The sequence below is a fragment of the Procambarus clarkii genome, chromosome 74 (genome assembly GCF_040958095.1).
Source record: "Procambarus clarkii isolate CNS0578487 chromosome 74, FALCON_Pclarkii_2.0, whole genome shotgun sequence".
In the NCBI taxonomy this organism is placed as follows: Eukaryota; Metazoa; Arthropoda; class Malacostraca; order Decapoda; family Cambaridae; genus Procambarus; species Procambarus clarkii.
Genome location: NC_091223.1, coordinates 7,720,754 through 7,747,847, shown reverse-complemented (window position 1 = coordinate 7,747,847; position 27,094 = coordinate 7,720,754). Strand labels below are relative to the sequence as shown.

The 27,094-nt window shown below is 49.5% G+C and overlaps 1 protein-coding gene across 2 annotated transcripts in view; it reads right to left on the bottom strand.

The window, feature by feature from the left end:
• Positions 1-3,297: 3,297 nt before the first annotated feature.
• The window catches only part of LOC123767304 (uncharacterized), a 166,605-nt gene continuing 142,808 nt past the window's right edge, over positions 3,298-27,094 (bottom strand). For both annotated transcript variants that reach the window (XM_069312910.1, XM_069312909.1), the window contains one exon: positions 3,298-3,771. In XM_069312910.1, coding sequence (XP_069169011.1) covers positions 3,313-3,771 — 459 coding nt within the window. In that variant the 3' untranslated portion in view covers positions 3,298-3,312. The remainder of the gene's footprint in view (positions 3,772-27,094) is intronic.

Genomic DNA, 27,094 nt, shown 5'->3' with positions numbered 1-27,094 from the left:
AGGTCAAGACTGCTTGAAGTGGCACATGATAATGGATACCCTCGACTTGGTGGGATTTCTAAAACCTTCCACCGGCTAGCTAGGAAGTTTTACTGGCCCAGGATGAAGGACGATATACAACACCACTGGAAAACTTGCCATGTTTGTCAAGTGGTTGGTAAGGTAAACCAACCAGTTCCTAAAGCCTATCTATTGGTGAACAATTTGAACACCTAATTTTAAATATTGTTGGTCCTCTTCCTCCTTCTACTTCAGGTGTACAATATCTGTTTACCATCATGGACAGAGTTAGTAGATATCCCGAAGCTGTTCCCCTTTAAACAATAACATCTAAGGTGCCAGTCAAACACCTAATCTGGTTCTTCTCAAGACAGGGTATTCCTAAAACAGTTCAAACTGATCTGGGACCAAACTTTACTTCTAAATATTTCAATCAACAGATGGCGGACTTGGGGATTCATCACATCACGTCCAGTGCCTATCATCCAGAATCCCAGGGAGCACTCGAGAGGTTCCATCAGACACTGAAGCAGATGATGAGGAAGTATTTTATTGGTAAGTAAGGACGTTGGGCGGAGGAACTGCCATACCAGCTCTTCGCTATAAGGTCGATTCCAAATGAATCTCTTAGCTTGTCACCTTATGAACTTGTATATAGTCACACAGTACGTGGTCCATTGGAGGTGGTCAAAGACCAGTGGAAAGAGGCGGAGAGTAATAGATACATGTTTGATTGGATCTCGTCACACAAGGGACAACTGTTTGCCACTTGTTAATTGTATAGGGATAACTTGGTACGTAACCAGGCAATCATGAAAGGCCAATATGATGTTACAACCAAACCCAGAATTACACTTTGGGAGATCAGGTGCTAGTCTATTCTCCAATTATGGGGGAAGCATAAATGCAAAATTTAATGGCCCTTATCCCGTGATTAGGAAGGTAAATGCCACCAATTATGTACAAGGAACATCTGATCACAAGAAGAAACAGATGCATGTATATGTTAACATGCTGAAACTCTACAATCCCAGGAACGGAAAACCTGTCAGTATGATAGTTACTCCAGAGGACCCCGAAGACGACCTACTGGGAGAAACACTCAAGCAGGTAGATTTCACAAATCTACAAGGGCCGTGACGAGGATTCGAACCTGCATCTGGGAGCTCCCAGACACTGCCTTAATTGACTGAGCTATGACAGGGTTAAAAGAGTTGAAACCGAAGTTCTACTGAACTTACTGGATCCCGTAGCCTCTCCGAGGCACAAACAAGGATTTTACAAAACTCCTCCCACCCCCCCCCCCCCGTGCACCCGAGCTATGTTAATAGGCCGTTCTCCCTCTTTGCCCTTACATCATTACACACAGAGATCACACTAACTCACCTAGTTGTTGTGTTTGCGGGGATTGAGCTCTGGCTCTTTCGTCCCGCCTCTCAACCGTCAATCAACAGGTGTAGAGATTCCTGAGCCTATAGGGCTCTATCATATCTACATAACGTGATGCATCAAATAAACAAATCCACAAGGGCCGTGACGAGGATTCGAACCTGCGTCCGGAAGCATCCCAAACACTGCCTTAATCGACTCAGCTACGACAGGGTTAAAAGAGTTGTAGCTTGTAGCCTCTCCGAGGCACAAACCAGGATTTTACATAACTCCCCCCTGCACCCGAGCTATGTCAATAGGCCGTTCTCCCACTTCGCCATTACATCATTACACACAGAGATCACACTAACGTGATGCATCACGTTAGTGTGATCAATCTCCACAAGTCAGAGTTCTGCAAAACGTCCGTTGTCTTCCTAGGACATACGGTCGGTGGAGGGAGAATTGCTACTAAAGACAGTAACATAAAGGCCATTATTAAATATCCGCCTCCAGTGTCAAGGAGAAATGTAAGACAATTCTTAGGACTTGAGGGATTTTACCGAAAGTTCTTCCCACAATTTTTCCTCGGTTGCAGTTCCATAAACACATCTCTTGTCAAAGAGGATGAAATTCAACAGGTCAGAAGAATGCCAACTAGCTTTTGAGAAGTTGAAATCTATCTTAATATCACCCCCTGTTTTGATGTCTCCTGACTTCGATAAGCCATTTATTTTGACCACCGATGTTTCAGATTACGGGATAGGAGCTGTGTTGTTCCAGGTCGAGGATAATGAAGTAGAGCATCCCATATCACATCATATTATTCAAAGAAATTAAATGACTACCAAAGAAAATACTCAGTTATCAAATAAGAAAGTTTAGCATTAATCAATGCCCTGCAACATTATGATATTTATGTAACCAGTAACAACCAGCCACATCTAGTACGATCAGACCATAATCCCCTCCGTTTCCTAGCCCAGATCGAGCACAAGAATATGAGACTTACACGATGGAGTTTATGTCTCCAACATTATGCCATGCAGATTGTTCATATTAAAGGGATTGATAATGTTGTAGCGGACGCATTATCCCGCACGTAATTAATGAATGGTTTTTGGTATTGTTTTAACCGGGGTGAAAACACTCTCTTTTAAGGGGGCAGGGAGTGTGACGGACCTCGGCGCCATCTACGAGTCAGGTGCCGAACTATGACAGTTGACCCTCTCATTAATCTTAGTTTCCCATCTCCCAGTCTGTTGTGCTGGAAGGTGAATAGCCAGGGACAGGCGAAGGCAGTCAGTGAAGCCAGGAGAGTGGAAGAGAACTTGGGTCGACCTGAAGGTGCTAGCCAAGTGGGTTAGTTGAGCACTGTGAACTTCAATCCTGGAGGTACTAGCCAGTGGGCTAGGCTGGCACTGTGGTTGAGCGCTGTGGTTGGCACTGTGGTTGAGCGCTGTAGACTTTACTCTTGGAAGGTGCTAGCCAGTGGGACTAGTTAAGCACTGTGGACTTAACTATTGGAAGGTACTAGCCAGTAGGGCTAGGTGAGCGCTGTGGTTGAGCGCTGTGGACTTCACTCCTGAAGGTACTAGCCAGTGGGGCTACGTGAGCGTTGTGGCCTTAACTAATTGACCGTACCAGCGAGTGCGGTACGGAGGGGGAGCGCTTGAAGGTTTCTCCATAACTGCAGCTAGCGTAAGGGCTAGTGGTGCGTTGAATACCTCTTCAGGGGCATATTGTGTCCGTCATCCATGAGTAAGGGCTTCGACGCCGCTCTGGAAGATCTCACATAGAAACTTGTAAATATTAATGGTGAAGGGTAATAACGGGTATTTTTTATGAGCATTTATATTTATTTACTTTAAACATTACACTATATTTCCACCGAGGTTATGGTCCTCCGAACTTGATTAGGATCAGAGAGTTAAAAAAACACGGTTACAAAGGGTTCATAACAGGGAGTGCCTGGGGTGAGGGCTTGTCTTCTTGTGGTGTAGTTACGAGGGGTCTGGGTAGCAATGGTGTGAGGGGGGGGGATGATTTAAGGTTTTGAACTTGCCTGGGACTGCTTGGGGCAGGAAGAAGACCTGGGAATGTGGAGGCAGGAGGAAGCATGGGTTGAAGGGGAAGGGAGGATTTGGGTAGTATGGTGTTCATTATGTAGGGGCAAAGGGAGGGTTTGTGCTTGGTGTGGGAAGAGCTCCTATGGAGTGGCAGATTTGGGATGTTGCAGTCCCATTTGGGTTTCCTGACTTGCTGGTTTAGTGTTCCCCACTCCCTTCTGGGATTGCTGGGTTGGAGGCTGAGGTTCCCTGGCTCCCTTCCCTCATCCTGCGCTTTTTCCTTGCATCTGCTGTCTGCCTTATCTCGTCCCTGGTCATGTCTCTCTGTAGTTCCCTGCAAATTGCAATTTGCTCTTTTTTACTAGGTTGTCTGATATGATGGCCTCGTTACCGCCTTAGATGGTATATAAGGTAGTATTCAGCTATCTCCTGGACAGGTATAGAGAAGAGCTGGAGAGAGAGAGAGAGAGAGAGAGAGAAAGCGAGTGAGTGACAGACAGACAGACAGAGAATGAGAATTAGAACCCACAACTCCACCGGACCTTCACAGTTGCACGCAATCCACAGCTGCCAACACACAATCAGACCAACGACAGAGTTGAAAGTTGGAATTCAACACCCACTGTTGCCTCGACTCTGACCAACTCTCGGCCACTGTCTCCAACACACCCACCACCGATAACCATGGGCCAGCCCCACAACACTGGCCAGCCCCGCAACACTGGCCAGCCCCACAACACTGGCCAGCCCCACAACACTGGCCAGCCCCACAACACTGGCCAGCCCCACAACACTGGTCAACCCCGCAACACTGGTCAGCCCCGCAACACTGGTCAGCCCCGCAACACTGGCCAGCCCCGCAACACTGGCCAGACCCGCAACACTGGCCAGCCCTACAACACTGGCCAGCCCCACAACACTGGCCCGCCCCGCAACACTGGCCAGCCCCGCAACACTGGCCAGCCCCGCAACACTGGCCAGCCCCACAACACTGGCCCGCCCCACAACACGGGCCAGCCCCACAACACGGGCCAGCCCCACAACACGGGCCAACCCTACAACACGGGCCAGCCCCACAACACTGGCCAACACCGCTTGTGAGTCAGACAACAGTCGTATGGGCACCACTTTTGGGTCAGACAAACAACTTGTGAGCACCACTTTTGGGTCAGACAAACAACTTGTGAGCACCACTTTTGGGTCAGACAAACAACTTGTGAGCACCACTTTTGGGTCAGACAAAGAGCTTGTGAGACGACCCAACCGCCATAATTTTAAGGGCATCTCCATATACCTAAACAGCAAAACAACAGGCAAAATGGAATCATTGCAAAGTTCCGAAAAAGTGATTCTCTCCCTGATTCGATCGTGGGATGATTAGCTGAATGTCCACCTTATTAATGTTCACCATAATCTTAGAAGAAACCTGAATCACCTTTCACCATCATACCAGTGTCTCCGTGAGCACAGAACCCAACAGCAACGCTAATTTAACACCGAATCAACGTTAATTTAACGTTAATAATGCTACATCAACGTCAAACAAACGCCAACGTACCCACTGGGAAAGAACGCCATTTGTAAGAATCTCGAGTATTTCTCAACAGATAACTTAGTTTTTTTCCTTTTTTTTGAGTAGATATGAACAAAGAGGCCGAGCTGTGTGCGTCTGTGGCTTACACAGACCTCGGGGTGGGTTAATGCTGCTGTAAGACGTTTATTGTGGGTTAAGGCAGTCTGGAGAATTCACGGTCTGCCCCCTGGTGGGTGTGGAAGGAAATGGGGCGAGCATTAATAGGATTTCCTTTTTGGGGGCAGAATTTACGAAAGGTATTAGTATTTGGTATATACAAAAAAAAAATATGCAGTGAATTATATATTGTCTATTTTCTGTCTGTTTCTTTTCATATATGATACATTGTGCCTACAATCTAACATGGTTTATTGCTTGTCTATTGTCTTCTAATATATTATCTATTCTCTACTGTGTATTGTCTATAGTAAATGTTGCATATTCTCTTGCATTTACTTTGCTGCTTATGCCATATATACCCCAGTGGAGCATTAACTACGGTATTTGGTATATTGGTGATGCTTACCTAACACCACTTATCTATTCCCGCCCCCCTCCCTTCTACTCAAGTTGGACCAGTTGCGTTATAAATACATTTTTTCTGACCTATGAATTCTTAGTCCACCTTGACCATAAAGTTGAGGATGGAGGTGGCTTCCACAACTCCTTCTTTCAGTGCATCCCACCTGTTGACCATCCGTGCAGGCTACAAGTCTTAGGGGCTCGGTAGTACAGTCGGGTTCCTTCTCAACGTACAGTCAAAAATTCCGTGCTCGAATCCCGAGCGGGACAGAAATGGTTGAGTACCTTTCTTTTCACCTAATGCGACTGTTCACCTAGCAATAAGTAGGTACTCAGGAGTTAGCTTGTTGTTGGGTTGCATCCTGGGCGGCGTCAGTAATTGCCTTGGGGAGGAGGGGCTCTATATAATCCTAAGGTGTATGAACACACTCGGGCTCCCTGTCCCGCGACACAATGAATTATAAGTTTCTTTTTGCGTTTTCTTACTTATTTGCGTTTCCAGCTTTCCAGCTGTTGGTGATTGTTGTGGTCACAGAGGGATGGTGAGGCGAGAGGCCGACGCACAACTGTGGTGGTGGTCACAGAGGGATGGTGAGGCGAGAGGCTGGCACACAACTGTGGTGGTGGTCACAGAGGGATGGTGAGGCGAGAGGCTGGCACACAACTGGAGGAAAAGGCTGGAATAACCGGGAAGATACTGAACCTTTACACACAGAAATCCCACTAACGTGATGCATCAATGAACAAATCCACAAGGGCCGTGAAAAGGATTCGAACCTACGTCTGTGAACATCCCAGACGCTGCCTAAATCAACTGAGCTACAACATGGTAAAACGAGTTGAAACCGAAGTTCTACTGAACTTACTGGATCTGTAAGTGTCTCGGATTTTGGATTTTGTGTCTCGGAGAGGCTGCAGGATCCAGTAAGTTCAGTAGAACTTCGGTTTCAACTCTTTTTACCATGTCGTAGCTCAGTCAATTAAGGCAGCGTCTGGGATGCTCACAGACGTAGGTTCGAATCCTCGTCACGGCCCTTGTGTATTTGTTCAGATACTGAACCTGATAAGGGAGTACCTGAAGGACTGAAAACAAAAGGCTAAAGTCAAAGATAAGATGACCAGCAGGAGGGCTGTGACACGTAAGATCCTGCGGTTGTTATTCATAATTTATGTAAGAGATCTTCCCAGGGGAGAGAGCTCCTACAAGTTAAGGTTATCAGCTGATGCAAAGCTAATTATAAGAACAGAAGTATAAAAACACAGATATCGATTATAACAGATAATAGGAAGACGTAATAACAGATTATAAAAAGACATAATAACAGATTATAGGAAGATAGACTAACTCTAGGAAGACTTAGACAAAATTTAAGAAGACCTAAACAAACTCTAGAAAGACCTACACAAACTCTAGAAAGACCTACACAAACTCTAGAAAGACCAAGACATAATCTTAAATGACCTAGACAAACTCTCAGGAAGACCAAGACAAACTCTAGGAGTGGACAAACATATAACTGCTGAAGTTCAATCTCATCAAGATAATGAAGATGTGAAGTGGAGATAACAGACCAGGAGATATACCACCATCATAGGAAGTTGGCAACAAGAATCAGTGAGATAAATAGATCTGGGATTGGATATTATTCCAACACAATCTCCAGAGGCACACTTTAACCTTGCAACACGGACAGCATCTTGGAAGCAGGTAAACATTAGAAAGTAAATTAGGTGCCTAAATAGTGACTCTTTCAAGGCAATAAATATTGCCTTTGTTAGATGACAATTAGACCTTGTAGTATTCAACTGGAACCCCGAGCATTGTAACCCAGAAAATCAAAAAGGCAAAAGTTTTAAGATTAATGCCGGAACAATGAGTATAAGAGGACAAGATTATGTAACTAAGTCTTACAACCGTAAATGAGACACGTAACAGAGGAGACAGGATCACAACATACAAGATTATTATCAGAAAAGAGAAGATAGACAAACAAAACCTCTTAAAATTTAGTCAGAGAAGGACAACAAGATGTGGGTGGATACTTGAGACGCTAACAAAAATGTGAGGAAATACCCGAACCCTTGGCGAATTGTTAGCAAATGGGAAGAAGAGAGAGAAGCCGAGGAAGCCACCTCTATCCACAACTTTAAGCAGAGTAGATTAAGAACTCGAAGATACATTATAATGTTACAGGTGCAAGGTGTATATTTGCGGTCATAAAGAGCTGCGCCTCATTCCCCTTAGCAACTGTTAGGTAAGCTACCACCACCCACACTATCGCACCAGCAGCCACACCATCACCCATACCACCACCCACACCAGCACCCACACCATCACCCACACCATCACACACACCAGCACCCACACCATCACCCACACCACCACCCACACCACCACCACCCACACTACCACCCACACCAGCACCCACACCAGCACCCACACCACCACCCACACCATCATCCACACCATCGCTCACACCAGCAGCCACACCAGCACCCATACCACCACCCACACCAGCACCCACATCACCACCACCCACACCATCACACCAGCACCCACACCACCACCCACACCACCACCCACACCACCACCACCCACACTACCACCCACACCAGCACCCACACCACCACCCACACCACCACCACCCACACTACCACCCACACCAGCACCCACACCAGCACCCACACCACCACCCACACCACCACCACCCACACTACCACCCACACCAGCATCCACACCACCACCCACACCACCACCCACACCACCACCACCCACACCACCACCCACACCACCACCACCCACACCACCACCCACACCACCACCCACACCACCACCCACACTACCACCCACACTATCACCCACACCATCACACCACTACTCACACCACCACCCACACTACCACCCACACCACCACCCACACCACCACCCACACCACCATCCACACCACCACCCACACTACCACCCACACCAGCAGCCACACTACCACCCATACCAGCACCCACACCACCACCCACACCACCACCACCCACACCACCACCCACACCAGCACCCACACTATCACCCACACTATCACCCCGCACCATCACACCACCACCACCCACACCACCACCCACACCACCACCCACACTACCACCCACACCAGCACCCACACCAGCACCCAGATTATCACCCACACTATCACCCACACTATCACCCACACCATCACACCAATAATCACAACACCACCCACACCATCACACACACCACCACCCACACCATCACCCACACCACAACCCACACCACCTCCCACACCACCACCCACACCACCACCCACACCACCTCCCACACCACCACCCACACCACCACCCACACCACCTCCCACACCACCACCCACACCACCACCCACACCACCTCCCACACCACCACCCACACCACCGCCCACACCACCACCCACACCATCACCCACACCACCACCCACACCATCACAACACCATCACACACACCACCACCCACACCACCACCCACACCACCTCCCACACCACCACCCACACCACCACCCATACCACCACCCACACCATCACACACACCATCACACACACCACCACCCACACCATCACACACACCACCACCCACACCACCACCCACACCACCTCCCACACCACCACCCACACCACCACCCACACCACCTCCCACACCACCAAACACACCACCACCCACACCACCACCCACAGCACCACCCACACCATCACACACACCACCACCCACACCATCATACACACCACCACCTACACCACCACCCACACCATCACACACACCACCACCCACACCACCACCCACACCATCACACACACCACCACCCACACCACCACCCACACCATCACACACACCATCACACACACCACCACCCACACCATCACACACACCACCACCCACACCATCACACACACCATCACACACACCACCACCCACACCATCACACACACTACTACCCACACCACCACCCACACCATCACACACACCACCACACACACCATCACACACACCACCACCCACACCACCACACACACCATCACACACACCACCACCCACACCACCACCCACACCATCACACACACCATCACACACACCACCACCCACACCATCACACACACCACCACCCACACCATCACACACACCACCACCCACACCACCTTCCACACCACCACCCACACCACCTCCCACACCACCTCCCACACCACCTCCCACACCACCTCCCAAACCACCTACCACACCATCACACACACCACCACCCACACCACCTTCCACACCACCACCCACACCACCTCCCACACCACCTCCCACACCACCTCCCACACCACCTCCCAAACCACCTCCCACACCATCACACACACCACCACCCACACCACCACCCACACCATCACACACACCACCACCCACACCATCACACACACCATCACACACACCATCACACACACCACCACCCACACCATCACACACACCACCACCCACACCATCACACACACCATCACACACACCATCACACACACCACCTCCCACACCACCACCCACACCATCACACACACCACCACCCACACCATCACACACACCACCACACACACCATCACACACACCACCTCCCACACCACCTCCCAAACCACCTCCCACACCATCACACACACCACCACCCACACCACCACCCACACCATCACACACACCATCACACACACCATCACACACACCATCACACACACCACCACCCACACCATCACACACACCATCACACACACCACCACACACACCATCACACACACCACCACACACACCATCACACACACCACCACCCACACCATCACACACACCACCACCCACACCATCACACACACCACCACCCACACCATTACATACACCACCACCCACACCACCACACACACCACCACCCACACCATCACACACACCACCACACACACCATCACACACACCTCCACCCACACCATCACACACACCACCTCCCACACCATCACACACACCACCACCCACACCATCACACACACCACCACACACACCATCACACACACCACCACCCACACCATCACACACACCATCACACACACCACCTTCCACACCACCACCCACACCACCTCCCACACCATCACACACACCACCACCCACACCATCACACACACCATCACACACACCACCTCCCAAACCACCTCCCACACCATCACACACACCACCTCCCACACCACCACCCACACCATCACACACACCACCACACACACCATCACACACACCACCACCCACACCATCATACACACCATCACACACACCACCACCCACACCATCACACACACCACCACACACACCATCACACACACCACCACCCACACCATCACACACACCACCACCCACACCATCACACACACCATCACACACACCACCACCCACACCATCACACACACCATCACACACACCATCACTCACACCATCACACACACCATATGAACAGAGGAACCCACATGGAGGACCAGACACATGGAGAACTAGGCTGCTGGACGTGGCAACAAGAAACTTTCTCAGACAACACGTCAAGGGACCGACAAGAATGAGAGGAGGGGATGAACCAGCCTTGCTTGATCTGATATTTACCCCAAATGCGTCGCATATAAGAGAAGTTAAGTTGGAAGCCCCTCTGGGAATGAGTGATCATAGTGTATTGAGCTTTCAGTACCTGGTTCAGCTAGGAATTATCTCTCCCAAAAAAGAACTGGGAAACTAAGGGCTGTGTTCCGAAAGGGAAACTATGAGGAGATGAATAAATTCCTATGGGATATACATTGGGACACAGAACTCAGAACCAAGTCCGTACAAGACATAATGGACTATGTCACCCAAAAGTGTCAGGAGGCTGTAAGCAGGTTTGTCCTGGCCCGACAGGAAAAAACAGAGAAGCAAAAGAAGAATCCGTGGTTTACTAGGAAATGTATGAAAGCAAAGGAGCTGAACAAAAGGGCATGGGGGAACTTCCGTAATAACAGAACACCTGAAAGTAGAGAGAGATACCAGAGAACCAGGAATGAGTATGTTAGTGTGAGAAGAGCAGCTGAGAAAAGGTATGAAAATGATGTAGCTAACAAAGCCAAGACCGAATCAAAACTACTACACAGTCACATCAGGAGGAAGAAAACAGTGAAGGAACAGGTGATGAAACTTAGGGTGGGGGAAGGACAGGTACCCAGAAAATAACAAAGAGGTGTGTGAGGAACTCAACTAAAGGTTCCAGGACGTCTTTACAATAGAACAAGTAGAAGTCACGGCGCTAGGAGAGGTGGCAGCAAACCAGGCGACCTTGGAAAGGTTCGAAATTACAAGTGATGAGGTCAAGAAGCACCTATTGGAGCTGGACGTGAGAAAAGCTGTTGGGCCGGACGGAATCTCACCATGGGTATTGAAAGAGTGTGCAGGAGCACTTTGCTTGCCACTCTCCATAGTGTATAGTAGGTCACTGGAAACGGGAGACCCACAAGAAATATGGAAGACGGCAAATGTAGTCCCAATAGTACAAAAAGGGTGACAGACAAGAGGCACTGAACTACAGGACAGTGTCCTTAACTTGTATACCATGCAAGGTGATGGAGAAGATTGTGAGAAAAAACCTAGTAACACATCTGAAAAGAAGAGACTTCATGACAACACATCAACATGGGTTCAGGGAGGGTAAATCTTGCCTTACAGGATTGAAAGAATTCTACGATCAGGTGACAAAGATTAAGGAAGAAAGAGAAGGTTGGGCGGACTGCATTTTTTGGACTGTAGGAAAGCCTTTGACACAGTACCCCATAAAAGGTTGATGGATAAGCTGGAGAAACATTCAGGAGTAACTGGTAGGGCGCTCCAGTGGATAAGGGAGTACCTACGCAATAGGAAGCAGAGAGTTATAGTGAGGGGTGAGACCTCAGATTGGCGTGAAGTCACCAGTGGAGTCCCACAGGGCTCTGTACTCGGACCTATCCTGTTTCTGATATACGTAAATGATCTCCCAGCGGGTATAGACTCATTCCTCTCAATGTTTGCTGATGACGCCAAAATTATGAGAAGGATTAAGACAGAGGAGGACAGCTTGAGGCTTCAAGAAGACTTGGACAAGCTGCAGGAATGGTCGAACAAATGGTTGTTAGAGTTTAACCCCAAGCAAATGTTATGTAATGAAGATAGGGATAGGAAGCAGGAGACCAGATACAAGGTATCATTTGGGAGATGAAATACTTCAGGATTCAGAGAGAAAGACCTGGGGTAGATATCACGCCTGACCTGTCCCCTGAATCTCATATCAAGAGGATAACAGCAGCAGCATATGCCAGGTTGGCTAACATAAGAACGGCCTTTAGAAACTTGTGTAAGGAATCTTTCAGAACATTATATACCACATATGTCAGACCAATCCTGGAGTATGCGGCTCCAGCATGGAGTCCATATCTAGTCAAGCATAAGACTAAACTGAAAAGGTTCAAAGGTTTGCCACCAGACTAGTACCCAAGCTGAGATGTATGAGCTACGAGGAGAGACTACGGGAATTAAACCTCACTTCGCTGGAAGACAGAAGAGTTAGGGGGGACATGATCGCCACATTCAAGATGTGAGATTTTTTTCTACGCCTACCTCCCTTAGGAGGTGGACTACAACTTTAAAGTCTGCTCACGGCAGTTAAGCATGAGTCCAATAGAAAAAGGAAAAGCGGGAGCAAACCGCCAGGCCTCCGCCACCAAGGGTGAAAACCTGTCCACAATAGGCCGCTGGCTCCTCCTAGTTAAACAGGACGTTAAAACTAATAAAGGGTAACCGACGGGTTCTCACAATCAAATATTTATATTTGATGTGGCGCTATGAATTGGAATTCGAATTCCCAAGAACAGCCGCCTTATCAAGATCACAACAACATTTAATAATATGCAGAAATATGGTGGAATAATATGGTTGAAGGGTTGACATCAAAGACCGTTTTCTATAACATAATAATTTATTAATAACAAGAGACTAACTACTACATTACTGAGTTTACGTTACGTTAATGTCCATCCAGTGGCACGATAACAAACAGCTAAATAGCAACCCTTGCTGTGAGGCTGCATACTGAACTAACCTGAACACAGGTGTGCCCACTGATGACGCAATATTGCAAAACAAAGAAGAATATCACAGACTAAGTTACACCACAGCGAATGGTTACGTTATTGTACATCAAGTGGCATTTGCAACACAGCTATTCAACAGCCCCTCGAGAAGTGACAGCAGGCTCCATCTTGCTGACACTTCGGGCTGACAACATGAACTAACTGAACAAATGAAAGATCCACTGAAACAAAGACACAAGCAGGCAATCAATAGTGTCTCGGTTTCCCTGACAGCTACTATAATCACAAGCTTAGGGGTCCTCCCGCCCCCCAGAAGAGACCCACGTAACTAGGCGGGTAGTCCAACAGTGACCCCCCCTATCACAACCCAGTGTGAACACTCTTTGCAACTCCCTACAAGAAGTTGCACTGTTGTAAACAGTAACAAAGACAGGCAAGGCAGGATTCTGGGACACAGCTCCACAGATCCCTAGATGACTCTACTCTCGTCACCAGACGACAACCAAAAGAAATTGCCTTAAGTGATTAATTACCTTAATTGACTGATCGCAGCAGTCAGCAACAAAGGTAATCACAAACAATTGTCTCCCACTAGACAACAACATGATGATACTCTACGTTAATTATTAACACTTGTCTCTCTTGTTAACAATAACTCAAACTTATATTACATCACACTTGACTCCTTGCAAGTATTCAGTGAGTAATTCTCAATTAAGGTCAAACGGACCACTAATTACATCCCCATTGAGTTACGTTAACTAAGCCTACCCTAACTTGATAGCTTCTCAACAGTCTGTGTCAAAAATTTTTACTAGTAAGTGTTAATTACCCTAATTAATTCCCTAATTAATTCTGAGCAATTAATTAACTGTCACTAGGACCGATAATTAATCATCCATAAATACGTCTCACTCCGCACTGCCTAAGCAGGCCTCATCAAACACTGTGAATTCAAGGGAAAGGAGTTAATTACTCCTAATTAACAAGATGTGCCACTAATCCACTGTCCTCAGACAGGATATGATTAATACAACGATTTATGCTAGCTCCATGACCTCGCTTTACCTAGTCATCAGAGCTCTCCTATGTTAATTACTCCACTAATTAACCTGAGCCACTAATTGCTATACCCCAGAGAGGTAATTAGTCTCGAGCAAATTACGTTAACACAAATACTGACAGACTCTGACAGATCCTCTCCCACTACGTGAATTCATGATGAGAAGGCTAATTACATAATTAGCTAGAGTGGTCAATTAGTTGTCACACGGACAATTAATTGCTCCCGAGACGTATCTCACTCAAGCTCAACACTGTTCTCTCATAACAGCCCTCACTCACTCCACAATAAGTGTGCACCCCTTATCCAGTTAATTCCCCAATTATTAACTCACTGAATCCTTAAGTCCTCAACACAACTTAAAGAAACAAAGTAACCCCAATGTTACATAGGTCACACTACAATGGCATGCAACAATACAAATGCACTGCGCACATATGGTTGCGGCTACTGCAACTCGTTAATTACTGTGCCCACACAATAATGATACACGGTTGTGCAACACACAAGAGTATACCAATATTACTGCCCCCCTCTTTTTCTTGCAACCGTTGCAAAGGACTACTGTGAACACACACTTACCTCAGCAAGGCAATTAACCCATCAATTGCCTGCTCTCAATAAGTTCTGTGAATTCCCCTGAATAATCCTAGAGGTCCCTTAAACCCTCAACACATCTCTCAGGGCAGCAATAATATCGTATAAACTGGTAACAACACTGCACAAACCTGCAACATAATGATGCCGTCAGCATACCCCACATGCTAATGACATCATTAGGCAATCAGTCAGCCATCACAACTACTGACTCACCACACAACACAGTACATAAACATGCAAATGAACACATAGAAATGGCATTCACATAATCAAAGAAAATTATATCATCAGGTAAATGTAACTAACTACACAGACCTCAGGGCTACCACTGACATCGATGCCACCTGGCCTGCCTACCTCTAATGATTACAATTTTACGGTACTCTATGGCATTAATCCAGTCTTAACGATTATATAGAATCGACAGGCTGGATCACTTATATGGTAAATCTCTACACTGACCGGTTACATACTCTAGTCAGTCTACTATACATATACATTATGATACTACAGTGTGGTCCCGTGTATAACATCTATCTCCAGGTACCGCCCTACCAATCACCTGGACCCTACTGACAGCTGTCACTCAGCTGCTTCTCTAGCCTGGCGAGGCTCTGAGACAACTCTTACCGGGAATTTCCACCGGTACTCATCACACTGTACACAATGATAATAGTACTCACGTCTTTCCTTATTTTTTTACTAACTTCCCAGGTCACTACCACACTAGCTGTCAACACTTAGCTTGCTTGCTCCTCATGCGTCGACAAGATGTGGCCCTAGGCTGTCCAGGGAAAGTGGCCAAGGCATGTGGCCCACAGCGCCCCTCCCGAGCTGAGAGGGGGGGGGGGGTGGGGTGGTGGTAGCCGGCGGGTGGGTAGCCGGTGCCGGGCCGAGCCGGGCCGAGCCGGGCCGAGCCGAGCCGGGCCGGGCCGGGCCGAGCCGGGCCGGGCCGGGCCGAGCCGGGCCGGGCCGAGCCGGGCCGGGCCGAGCCGGGCCGAGCCGGGCCGAGCGGCTGGTTGGCCACGGGTAGCGCATGACGTCATAGCACCCCACCCGGCTGAGCTGGTGCGCGGGGTGGGGTGGGGTTTGGCCGCGCGGGTAGCCTGGGTGGGTGGCCGGTGCGCGGGCAGGCGGGTGGGGTATAGCCGGGCCACATGGCCCGGGCCATGCGGCGGGTGCCCGGGGTGGCCCCCGGGCATACACACGTGGTTGAGGAATCGCCCACAACTCCAGCAAACCAGAGCCTGCCTTGCTCTACACTGGGGTGACAATGGCCGGCGGCGTCACCACATGGCCGCCGCCAGGTGGAATACAAAAAATCCAACAGGAGCCTGTAATATCACACTCAATTACACTGCCCATAATACCACTGATTGTCCATTGTCCATACAACACTAGACAGGATACTCGACCCACCTGTTACACCATGAGGCTCTGCCAGCTGCCTCATGGGTGAACACTGTCAACTGTCTCTTTAGTTTTTTACTGTTCCTTCCGTAAATCGTCGGCCCTCGAATTTCACGAAAATTGGGCCTAGACACAACCAGGGATAGCAGGGGTGCCATCCCTGCTAGTTAACACGGTAACGTCCGCAATTAACGGGGGTGGAGGGGGAAAACTCCCCCCCTCCACCCTGACACGTCCTCGTCTACCTGCTACCCTGCTCAGACTGCCTATTTCCCGGGCTAGGGAAACTCAAAATGCCCATACCTCCTCCCTACTTTGTCTTGACCAATCAGCCTGGAGCCGGCACGGCTCCCTCGTGCCGCTCCCAATCACAGCTCTTCGCGCCAAAACTCGGCTTGGAACACAGGTGCCTAAACCAATCACATGCCTCCGTCACCCTCAGGCGTCCTGTGACGTCACAAGGAGGAGGAGGCCTAAAAGACAGTGGCGTACTGTCTCCCATGTTGGGGGGGCAACGTTCGCCCCACTCTCCCAACCCTCACCTCTAACGGTTTTAGTCAAGTATCCACCTCATCCTATTTCACAGAAACAGAAAAATTTCTGTAATTCTCTCTACAGAGCAATCACAGACTTCTGACTACTCCCAAATGATAGTCCATAACATAAGCTTTCATTCAACACCCCACAAGTATATGTTAGTTTGAAAGCTTCAGTTTCTAGAGTGACTAGCCTAATCTAGAAACTAGGAAAACTAGCTGAGGGAATCTAGATTCCCTCACACAAGATTCTGAAGGGAATTGATAGGGTAGATAAAGACAGGCTATTTAACACAAGGGACACATGCACAAGGGGACACAGGTGGAAACTGAGTGCCCAATTGAGCCACAGAGATATTAGAAAGAACTTTTTTAGTGTCAGAGTAGTTGACAAATAGAATGCATTAGGAAGTGATGTGGTGGAGGCTGACTCCATACACAGTTTCAAGTGTAGATATGATAGAGCCCAATAGGCTCAGGAACCTATACACCTGTTGATTGACGGTTGAGAGGCGGGACCAAAGAGCCAGAGCTCAACCCCCCCAAACACAACTAAGTGAGAACTAGGTGAGTACACACACACATCATCACACACACACATCATCACACACACCGTCACACACACCACAACCCACACCTTCACACACACCACCACCCACACTATCATGCACACCACCACCCACACCATCATACACACCACCACCTACACCACGACCCACACCACTACCCACACCACCACCCACACTATCACACACACCACCACCCACACCATCACACACACCACCACCCACACTATCACACACACCACCACCCACACCATCACACACACCACCACCCACACCATCACACACACCACCACCCACACCACCACACACACCATCACCCACACCACCACCCACACCATCACACACACCATCACACACACCACAACCCACACCATAACAAACACCATCACACACACCACCACCCACACCATAACAAACACCATCACACACACCACTACCCACAGTACCACCCACACCAACACCCACATCACCACCCACATCACCACCCACATCACCACCCACACCATCACACACACCATCACACACACCACAACCCACACCATAACAAACACCATCACACACACCACCACCCACACCATAACAAACACCATCACACACACCACTACCCACAGTACCACCCACACCAACACCCACAAAATCACACACATAATCACACACCACCACCCACACCACCACCCCCCACACCACCACCCACACCATCACACACACCACCACCTACACCACCACCCATACCACCATACACACCATCACACACACCACCACCCACACCACCACCCACACCACCACCCACACCACCACCCACATCACCACCCACACCACCACCCACACTATCACACACACCACCACCCACACACACCATCACACACTATCACACACACCACCACCCACACCACCACCCACACCACCACCCACACAACCACCTACACCACCACCCACACCATAACTTACACTACCACCTACACCACCACCCACACTACAACCCACACTATCTCACACAATACCCTCTACACCACCACCCACACCATCACACACACCACCACCCACACTATTACACACACCACCACCCACAGAATCACACACACCACCACCCACACCATCACCCACACCATCACACACACCACCACCCACACCATTACACACACCACCACCCACACCATCACACACACCACCACCCACCCACACCATCACACACACCACCACCCACACCATCACACACACACCACACACACCACCACCCACACCACCACCCACACCATTACCCGCACCACCACCCACACCATCAGACACACCACCCACACCATCACACACACCACCACCACCCGCACCACCACCCTCACCACCACCTACACCATCACTTACACCACCACTTACACCACCACCCACACCACCGTCTACACCATAACACACACCATCACACACACCACCCACACCACCACCCACACACACCATCACCCACACCATCACCCACACACCATTACACACACCACCCACACCATCACCCACACCACCACACCCCCCCACTCTACCACCCACACCATCACACACCACCACCCACACCATCACACACTCCACCACCCACACCATCACAAACACCATCACACACCACCACCCACACCATCACACACACCACCACCCACACCATCACACACACCACCACCCACACCATCACACACACCACCACCCACACCACCACCAACACTATCACATACACCACCACCAACACTATCACATATACCACCACCCACACCATCAGACACACCACCACCCACACCACCACCACCATCACCACCACCCTCACCACCAACACCACCACCACCATCACCACCACCCTCACCACCAACACCACCACCACCATCACCACTAAACAGTCATCCTCACCCAACAACCACAAAATAGGGCAAAGTGATGGTTCAGTGTTTCGAGTGACAACAAAAGTCTTCACCCAGAAAGCTCTCACACTCACACATATAATGTTGTCTTCCACGTTGTTTATAAAGCTCGTGGACTCCCAATGGCATTTCAACCTTTCCGGGAATATTTGCCTTGCGTGTTGTAATAGATAATTGGTCAATGTTGGAATAGGTCAAAGTTGTCTACTCAACAGACCACGACTTTGTACACGGAAATAGAATCAGTCAGAAGTTAATTAGGACGAAGCTCACTGTATGGTTTTTAGTCGACTGAATATCTTTACGGTTGGATAAAAGTTACGGGGAAATTACACTCCAAAACACGAATGGTAAGGGTATGGTAATTATCAGGAGAGAGCGCTAAGCCTTTACGATAACATAGAGCTTGGAAGGGATATTAGGATACAGATTTGGGATAGGATGGAGGAAGGGAATGCAGTACCTAACCACTTGCACGGTAGCGAATTGAACTCTAACCTACAACAAGCTTGTACAAGCATCTTAATTGAAAAATCATTTCTCCAAAATAAATTTTAACCAAAATACACTAATATTAAAACGCACAACCCAGCAAGCCTTTAAGATAAAAGACTAGAAATAAAAATGAATTTTGGAGAATTGATTTTTCAATTATCATCGACTGTGAAAAGAAACAAAAGAAATATTGAGAAAATTCGTATTAGAATTATAAATCTTTCGTTTTCAAGACGATCTTAGACGGAGCTACTGCCGTCAAGACGTTCTCAGACGGAGCTACTGCCGTCAAGACGTTCTCAGACGGAACTACTGCCGTCAAGACGGTCTCAGACGGGGCTACTGCCGTCAAGACGATCTTAGACGGAGCTACTGCCGTCAAGACGTTCTCAGACGGAGCTACTGCCGTCAAGACGTTCTCAGACGGAGTTACTGCCGTCAAGACGTTCTCAGACGGAGCTACTGCCGGCAAGACGTTCTTAGATGGAGCTACTGCCTTCAAGACGTTCTCAGACGGATCTACTGCCGTCAAGACGTTCTTAGACGGGGCTACTGCCGTCAAGACGTTCTCAGACGAAACTGCTGCCGTCAAGACATTCTCAGACGGGGCTACTGCCGTCAAGACATTCTCAGACGGGGCTACTGCCGTCAAGACGTTCTCAGACGAAACTGCTGCCGTCAAGACATTCTCAGACGGGGTTACTGCCGTCAAGACGTTCTCAGACGGAGCTACTGCCGTCAAGACGTTCTCAGACGGGGCTACTGCCGTCAAGACGTTCTCAGACGGAGCTACTGCCGTCAAGACGTTCTTAGACGGGGCTACTGCCGTCAAGACGTTCTCAGACGAAACTGCTGCCGTCAAGACATTCTCAGACGGGGCTACTGCCGTCAAGACATTCTCAGACGGGGCTACTGCCGTCAAGACGTTCTCAGACGGGGCTTGTGCCGTCAAGACGTTCTCAGACGAAAGTGCTGCCGTCAAGACATTCTCAGACGAAACTGCTGCCGTCAAGACATTCTCAGACGGGGCTACTGCCGTCAAGACGTTCTCAGACGAAACTGCTGCCGTCAAGACATTCTCAGACGGGGCTACTGCCGTCAAAACGTTCTCAGTCGGGGCTACTGCCGTCAAGTGGCAGATTGTTCAAGGTCTACTCACCGGATGTTCACCGGACGTAACCTGCTGTGGTTGTGCCCCGTGAACGCAAGTATATGTATGTACGCCACGAAGTATATTGGCTTATATAAATATATACACGCATATATGAGAAGTTCAAGCTGCTTCTACTTATACTTCTTCACTACCAGTGAAAATGTTTTAGGTCATCGTAGTCTCCTGGTTTACTTGTTTACCCAGCGAGCATCCAGAGCTTGTTGGTGGTTGTTTACCAGCGAGCATCCACAGCTTGGTGGTGGATGTGTGGGTGTGAGATATATCCACCCTACCCCCTACCCCAACCCATCCCTACCCAAACCCCCCCCCAAGCCATCCCCTCCCCACACCTGTCTGGTGAAACTACTGGTCATTTCACTGTTATGAAAGCTTTTCAGTAGATTGCTGTATCAGTGTTGTGAGCTGGTAACTTGAGGGAAATGTTCTTCTTGAGTGCCAGCTAAAGTACTGGAGCACATGGCCAGCGATAATCAGTAATTCGTTCTTTATTTTCCAAGTGGGATCTCTGGAGCAACACAGTGAAGGCTGAGGTGGTCGTCGTTCCACTGTTGCCTGATGAGTCCGTGGTCGTCCCACTGCTGTGTGATGAGTCCGTGGTCATCCCACTGCTGCATGATGAGTCCGTGGTCATCCCACTGCTGTGTGATGAGTCCGTGGTCATCCCACTGCTGTGTGATGAGTCCGTGGTCGTCCCACTGCTGCGTGATGAGTCCGTGGTCGTCCCACTGCTGTGTGATGAGTCCGTGGTCATCCCACTGCTGCATGATCAGTCCGTGGTCGTCCCACTATTGCATGATGAGTCCGTGGTCGTCCCACTGCTGTGTGATGAGTCCGTCGTTATCCCACTGCATGATGAGTCCGTGGGCGTCCCAATGCTGTGTAATGAGTCCGTTGTCGACATGCAAATTGTTCATTATTTGCTTCCCTTTAAATACAATCAAGAGATCAGGATTTTATAGTCCGCACAAGAAGCTCTTTCTTACTGCCAGTGACCCCCACACACCTTCTTACTGCCCCTGACCCCACACACCTTCTTACTGCCCCTGACCCCACACACCTTCTTACTGCCCCTGACCCCACACACCTTCTTACTGCCCCTGACCCCACACACCTTCTTACTGCCCCTGACCCCACACACCTTCTTACTACCCATGACCCCACACACCTTCTTACTTCCCATGACCCCACACACCTTCTTACTACCCATGACCCCAGACACCTTCTTACTGCCCCTGACCCCACACACCTTACTGCCCCTGACCCCACACACCTTACTGCCAGTGACCCCACACACCTTCTTACTGCCCCTGACCCCACACACCTTCTTACTGCCCCTGACCCCACACACCTTCTTACTGCCCCTGACCCCACACACCTTCTTACTACCCATGACCCCACACACCTTCTTACTTCCCATGACCCCACACACCTTCTTACTACCCATGACCCCAGACACCTTCTTACTGCCCCTGACCCCACACACCTTCTTACTGCCCCTGACCCCACACACCTTCTTACTACCCATGACCCCACACACCTTCTTACTTCCCATGACCCCACACACCTTCTTACTACCCATGACCCCAGACACCTTCTTACTGCCCCTGACCCCACACACCTTACTGCCCCTGACCCCACACACCTTACTGCCAGTGACCCCACACACCTTCTTACTGCCCCTGACCCCACACACCTTCTTACTGCCCCTGACCCCACACACCTTCTTACTGCCCCTGACCCCACACACCTTCTTACTGCCCCTGACCCCACACACCTTCTTACTGCCCCTGACCTCACACACCTTCTTACTGCCCCTGACCCCACACACCTTCTTACTGCCCCTGACCCCACACACCTTCTTACTGCCCCTGACCCCACACACCTTCTTACTGCCAGTGACCCCACACACCTTCTTACTGCCCCTGACCCCACACACCTTCTTACTGCCAGTGACCCCACACACCTTCTTACTGCCCCTGACCCCACACACCTTCTTACTGCCCCTGACCCCACACACCTTCTTACTGCCCCTGACCCCACACACCTTCTTACTGCCAGTGACCCCACACACCTTCTTACCGCCAGTGACCCCACACACCTTCTTACTGCCAGTGACCCCACACACCTTCTTACTGCCAGTGACCCCACACACCTTCTTATTGCCAGTGACCCCACACACCTTCTTACCGCCAGTGACCCCACACACCTTTTTACTGCCAGTGACCCCACACACCTTCTTATTGCCAGTGACCCCCACAAACCTTCTTACTGCCCCTGACCCCACACACCTTCTTATTGCCAGTGACCCCCACACACCTTCTTATTGCCAGTGACCCCACACACCTTCTTACTGCCAGTGACCCCACACACCTTCTTACTGCCAGTGACCCCACACACCTTCTTACTGCCAGTGACCCCACACACCTTCTTACTGCCCCTGACCCCACACACCTTCTTACTGCCCCTGACCCCACACACCTTCTTATTGCCAGTGACCCCACACACCTTCTTACCGCCAGTGACCCCACACACCTTCTTACTGCCCCTGACCCCACACACCTTCTTACTGCCCCTGACCCCACACACCTTCTTACCGCCAGTGACCCCACACACCTTCTTACTGCCCCTGACCCCCACACACCTTCTTACTGCCAGTGACCCCACACACCTTCTTACTGCCAGTGACCCCACACACCTTCTTACCGCCAGTGACCCCACACACCTTCTTACTGCCAGTGACCCCACACACCTTCTTACCGCCAGTGACCCCACACACCTTCTTACTGCCAGTGACCCCACACACCTTCTTACCGCCAGTGACCCCACACACCTTCTTATTGCCAGTGACCCCCACAAACCTTCTTACTGCCCCTGACCCCACACACCTTCTTATTGCCAGTGACCCCCACACACCTTCTTATTGCCAGTGACCCCACACACCTTCTTACCGCCAGTGACACCACACACCTTCTTACTGCCAGTGACCCCCACACACCTTCTTACTGCCAGTGACCCCCACACACCTTGTTATTGCCAGTGACCCCACACACCTTCTTACTGCCAGTGACCCCACACACCTTCTTTCTGCCAGTGACCCCACACACCTTCTTATTGCCCCTGACCCCACACACCTTCTTACTGCCCCTGACCCCACACACCTTCTTACTGCCCCTGACCCCACACCCGACCATCATGAAGTCCGTCTCCAGAAGCATTCGTTTGTTTTCAAGAAACCATTATTGACAAGAATACAAAAATGAGTATAGAAAGGAAGGGCGAAAGGAGAATATCAGGAGAAACCGCCAAGCTATTACCACTAAATAGGACTTGGAAGTGATTAGGATAAGGATTTGGGGTGGGACGTTGGAAGGAATGGTGCCCAACCGCTTGGACGGTCGGGGATTGAACGCCGACCTGCATGATGCGACTCTGTCCCTCTACCGTCTAGCCAAAACGTCAGACTTTATTTGTCTATTTGCATGATACGAGCTATTTCCGTGAAGAATTTGCCACCGGATGTTGATAGTGACCGGATGTTGATAGTGACCGGATGATGACAGTGACCGGGATAGTGACCGGATGATGACAGTGACCGGATGTTGATAGTGACCGGATGATGATAGTGACCGGATTTTGATATTGACTCCGTCGTATCGTGCCGTGTAGTCTCTGGAGACACGATTGAGCTCGTTGGTGAAATAATCTCCCTCGTTCTCCCACTTCTTCCGAGGCGACCCAAATAGTGACCCAAACTAGGTCACCCAAACTAGTAAATGGTGACCCAAACCATTTTAAGGCATCAGAAGATGTAGCCGGAAAATCCACCACCAGTTCTGCACAGTTATATAACAACTGAAAGATGGCATTACAAAGATATCAGCACATTATAAATTATTGCCAGAAATTTAGACAAAAAAGGTCGAGAGTAAGAAATTGGGTCAGCCTTTTTTCCTCAATTCTCGAACACAAATTATATAAATAGACAAATTTCTTTTCACCTCAGTTATCTCATATCTTGTACCCTATTTGATTTATTTTTTTCTGTTGCTTAAGAACGTTTTAATAAATATTTGTATTATTCTGAACAATATTATTTCCATTTTCTTCCGCTCTCCTTCTGCATCTCTCTCTCTCTCTCTCTCTCTCTCTCTCTCTCTCTCTCTCTCTCTCTCTCTCTCTCTCTCTCTCTCTCTCTCTCTCTCTCTCTCTCTCTCTCTCTCTCTCTCTCTCTCTCTCTCTCTCTCTCTCTCTCTCTCTCTCTCTCTCTCTCTCTCTCTCTCTCTCTCTCCCTCCCTCTCTCTCTCTCTCTCTCTCTCTCTCTCTCTCTCTCTCTCTCTCTCTCTCTCTCTCTCTCTCTCTCTCTCCCTCCCTCTCTCTCTCTCTCTCTCTCTCTCTCTCTCTCTCTCTCTCTCTCTCTCTCTCTCTCTCTCTCTCTCTCTCTCTCTCTCTCTCTCTCTCTCTCTCTCTCTCTCTCCCCCTTCTCTCTCTCTCTCTCTCTCTCTCTCTCTCTCTCTCTCTCTCTCTCTCTCTCTCTCTCTCTCTCTCTCTCTCTCTCTCTCTCTCTCTCTCTCTCTCTCTCTCTCGCGCTGTTACAATGTTCTCATATGTTCTTTAACGCCGGCAGTAAGTAAATGATGAATTAAGAATATGCTCATGTCTAGAGGATGACGACTGAAAAAGAATGTTGTATACATCTCTTGTCTGCTTGGGTGTATGGCGTGTAGGTCCTGTGTAGAGTGTTTGTGGTGGGAGTGTGTTGATGTCTGGCGCGCTGTGTTCAGCGTGCTTGTGAAGGGAGTGTGTTGATGTCTGGCGCGCTGTGTTCAGCGTGCTTGTGAAGGGAGTGTGTTGATGTCTGGTGCGCTGTGTTCAGCGTGCTTGTGAAGGGAGTGTGTTGATGTCTGGCGCGCTGTGTTCAGCGTGCTTGTGAAGGGAGTGTGTTGATGTCTGGCGCGCTGTGTTCAGCGTGCTTGTGAAGGGAGTGTGTTGATGTCTGGCGCGCTGTGTTCAGCGTGCTTGTGAAAGGAGTGTGTTGATGTCTGGCTCGCTGTGTTCAGCTTGCTTGTGAAGGGAGTGTGTTGATGTCTGGCGCGCTGTGTTCAGCGTGCTTGTGAAGGGAGTGTGTTGATGTCTGGCGCGCTGTGTTCAGCGTGCTTGTGAAAGGTGTGTGTTGATGTTTAGCCAGGTGTGGCATTTTGGGATTTGACGGCTTGGTTATATAGATCTCCCACTTGCTTATATTTGTCTGGAGAAGCGATGAGTCTGAGTGTGGTGTTACAGGGTCAATGAGACATGGGAGTGGCTAATGTCGAGAGAATGTGTAAGCCGTGTTGGGTGTTCCAGCTCACCAACCACACTGTTGGTTGTCCTGGTCAGGGCTCTCGTCTCACACCTTGGGCACACTGCGGCAGGTCACACTAACTCTGATCCATCTGCACACGTTGTGGCGCATCGCGGTGAGGAATCAAGATTTGTGAGTGTTTGAAATCCAGATAATTGTGTTTATCGTGCTGGATGATAGTGGCTAGAAGACGGATAGACAGAGAGGACAGACAGGCGTATTGATCGATGGCTGGTAATAAACGGATGGAAAGGAAAACGACGGAGGAAAAGATTGCTTGTCATGGAAGAAAGGAGGATAGTAAGACTAGTGATTATAGTAAGACCGATTGGAAGAAAGACTGGAGAGTGGATATAAAGACTGGTGGAAGACAGGCTGT